Here is a 3,563-nt window from a genome sequence, read left to right as displayed (position 1 = left end):
TGTGCCATTTTGTGACATAATCTTGACTGTATCTCCCGAAATAATTGGAAGAAAGGGTGGCGGGGCAAAGAACGATGAAGAACAGATGCGTTTGCGTTAACCTGGTCGGCCGCGCAAAGGCTAATGGCTCCTTGGAGTACGGGATCGCAGTCGCAGCACAGTAGGTGGACTTTTGATATGGAGATTCGGGACTCGCATAATACATGAGGTCAGAGGCCTTTTGGCACGAGTTGGCGTTGAGTATGATGCTATGGTCAAGGTTGAAAACGCACCAGATCAGGGGATTTTTGGCATGTTTCTGGTTGATACCACCAATGATTGATTGAGAGGGAAGAGTTTTGATGGGGCACATGCAAAGAGACTGAACTGTTCACTGCTCCGTATCCAGTCATCAGCAGGTAGGTGACCTATCACTGTAGCGGAATTAGCGAAAATATCAAATGAAATACTTTACATAGTAAGCGCTGTGCTCCCAAAGACCCTTGCTCAGCTTATGGAGCCAAGAATGCCTGCCGATCTCCTCCATCGGATTTCCATTGAAGCGTCCAGCTCCGCAACTTATACTAGAATGGAACTAGCGCCTTGATGTCTCCGCATCAAGAGTTGGTCGGTCGGGGTTTTTGTTGTATCGATGATGCCGTTGGAACGGTGCAATGTTGATGACCGACTCGGACCGTGTGGTGCGTCCGTTTATGTCTCTGACGGTTCGAGTATCTCATGGAGCCTTGGATGTTTAGGCCTCCCCACTACGCTGAAGATAGACGAATCGCTTATAAGACCATTCCCTGTCACTGTACCCCTTGAGACGCGCAACTGTCGCCATTGCATGTGTTTTCCTACGTTCAACCTTAGTTTCATAATCCGGCCTCTTCAATTTTCTCCCTCTTTCTTCATTCTCATCTAAACACAGATATCATGGGGCTACCATGGGAGCGTATCACTGCCACCGCTGCTATAGGTACCTTATCGCTCGCATGGGCACAGAACAACTGGGTGAGACTTCAACTCTTAGGACTCTTCACAGAGCTTTGGATTGCAAGCCTTGCTATCTTTGGCGTCTGGACAGTATGGATATATCCTTTATTTGTGTCTCCCTTGAGACATCTTCCTGGACCTTCCGGGAACCATTGGTTCATGGGTCAAGCGCAGAAAATCATGGCCGAACCATCAGGTGTTCCAATGCGAGAATGGTTCGTTGGCGTATATCTTGTAACGAATTCGAGATGACGGAAATTTTACTAATCAGCAATGGCGTTTAGGGCTTCTAAGATTCCCAACGATGGTCTACTCTGCTATCGTGGGTTTTTCAATCAAGAGAGAGTGATGGTCTGCTCACCCAAAGCCTTGGCTGAGGTACTTAGTACCAACAGTTATGCTTTCCCGAAACCCTCTCATTTTCGATGGTCCATTGGTCGTATTCTTGGAATTGGCATCTTACTTGCGGAGGGAGAGGAGCACAAGATGCAGCGCCGCAGCTTGACACCTGCATTCGCCTTTCGTCACATCAAGAATTTATACCCAGTCTTCTGGAGTAAGGCCAGGGAAGTGACACGCACCATGATGGCAGAGTTCGGTGGGGAGGGAGAGGGAGAGGTCCATGTCGAAATATCCAGCTGGGCATCACGAGCCACACTCGATATTATTGGTCTTGCTGGGATGGGTCGGGACTTTGGCGCCATTCAAGACCCTCAAAACACTCTCGCTCAAACATACAAGCAGATATTCAAGCCTTCGCGCCAGGCTCAGGTCCTCGCTTTTATTGGCATGATTATCCCCATGCAATTCATCACAAAGCTACCTTTCCGTCGAAACGAGGATATTGCTAAGGCAGCAGCCGATATCCGGGCGGTTTGTCGAGATCTTATCCGTGAGAAGAAGGCAAAAATTGCCAATAAGGAGCAAGCAGATGTTGATATACTATCGGTCGCTCTTGAAAGTGGTGGTTTCACTGACGAGAACCTGGTTGACCAACTCATGACATTCCTCGCTGCAGGGCACGAGACAACAGCTTCGGCAATGACCTGGGCAATATATATGCTCTCGAAACATTCCAATATTCAGAGCAAGCTACGGGACGAAGTCCGCGAATATCTTCCCTCTGTGGATTCGGACGTTGATATCACAAGTCTCGACATAGACCGCATGCCATACTTGAATGCAGTGTGCAGCGAGGTTCTACGATATTATGCCCCTGTCCCGTTGACAATGCGCGATGCCGCCTATGATACCACCATTCTGGGCCATTCAATCCCCCGCGGCACACGTGTTGTCATTGTACCGTGGGCTACTCATTTTGATACAGAGCTCTGGGGCCAGGATGCGGGTCAATTCAAGCCAGAGCGGTGGCTCCCATCGGGTGGAGAGAGTGGTTCCGCTGACCGCAAAGCAGCGAGTGGCGGAGCGAGCAGCAACTACGCGTTCCTGACTTTCTTGCATGGCCCACGGAGTTGCATTGGATCCAGTTTCGCAAGAGCAGAGTTCGCATGTTTGCTAGCGGCATGGATTGGTCGCTTTGAGTTCACCCTTGCGAACCCTGAGGAGATGGATGAGAAGAAAGTGGAAATTCGGGGCGGTATAACGGCCCGGCCCGCGAAAGGTATGCATGTCAATATTAAAACAGTGAGCGGCTACTGATATGATACGGGTCTATTTGTTTGGCGATTATGGGTCAGAAATTCGGTGTACAGTACAAAGCTTGATTTAAATTTATATGATATTATATGATAGTATTATGTTAAATAGGCGATATTGCGTGAGATGGTAAATTCGCGAGGTGGGTGTGTGGATGCAATTATCAAGCCGTTCATTCACGTTGCGGCTTGTCTCAGCTAACGGGTAGGGATGGAACGGCTCGCAGACACTATTCTACGAACATTCTCAACAAATTAGTGTTGGTTCTGCCTGGCTTGTGGAAAACGAGGCCTTGCTCGTCCATGAACATTGTTATCCAATGAGGAAGAGTTGCAATGAGAGGCCAAAACTGTGAGACAATCAACAAAAGAGATCCTGAGTATTGGATATCGTACAGGGTAGGCTCCACCTCGTAGCCTGTAAGAACCGACACCGTCTGCATGTGTGACTGCATATGACTGCCAACTGGCAATGGATCTACGATGTGGATATTACGACGGCGCTAGCCAATGTGTGGCGGCCTGAATGAGGTATTCAGATTGTCGAAGCACTTTAATTAAAGCCAAACGCCCACGACATCAGCCCAAGTGTGATAAACCTAGAAGTTGTCTCTTACAACGTACCCATCAAGTGTACCTATGCACAATTCAAGATTTGAGAATTAGCGCCCACGCCTCCTCCCATAGCAAATGGCTCATCACCCAGCCCAGAAGGCCAGATCAAATTTAAAATCGCGACAATCCCCACCCACCTATTCTATTTCAGCTTGACCAACGACGTGCGACCCCAGCCACCGCCTGTTTTGCGGGCCGCGGCGGACGGGCCCCATGAAAGCTGGCAACGAGCTCCCGAAAACAAAACACCATCAAAACATCACGCTCAAGAACCCCTTCGACGAATCTCGCAACGCTGGTAGACCGTAAACCGGCACA

At 49.1% G+C, this 3,563-nt stretch overlaps 1 protein-coding gene across 1 annotated transcript; it reads left to right on the top strand.

Annotated features, from left to right (window-relative positions):
- Window positions 1-1,248: 1,248 nt before the first annotated feature.
- On the top strand, window positions 1,249-2,634 carry FTJAE_291 (isotrichodermin C-15 hydroxylase (cytochrome P-450 monooxygenase CYP65A1); the record flags this gene model as incomplete). Its single annotated transcript, XM_037349152.1, has 1 exon — window positions 1,249-2,634. One exon carries the CDS (start codon window positions 1,249-1,251, stop codon window positions 2,632-2,634), a length of 1,386 nt encoding a protein of 461 aa, XP_037212639.1.
- Window positions 2,635-3,563: the final 929 nt, after the last annotated feature.

Source organism: Fusarium tjaetaba (assembly GCF_013396195.1).
Source record: "Fusarium tjaetaba strain NRRL 66243 chromosome Unknown NRRL66243_c0000010, whole genome shotgun sequence".
NCBI classification, from domain to species: Eukaryota; Fungi; Ascomycota; class Sordariomycetes; order Hypocreales; family Nectriaceae; genus Fusarium; species Fusarium tjaetaba.
Note: the sequence above shows the minus strand (reverse complement) of the source record. Positions and strands in the feature narration are given on the sequence as shown.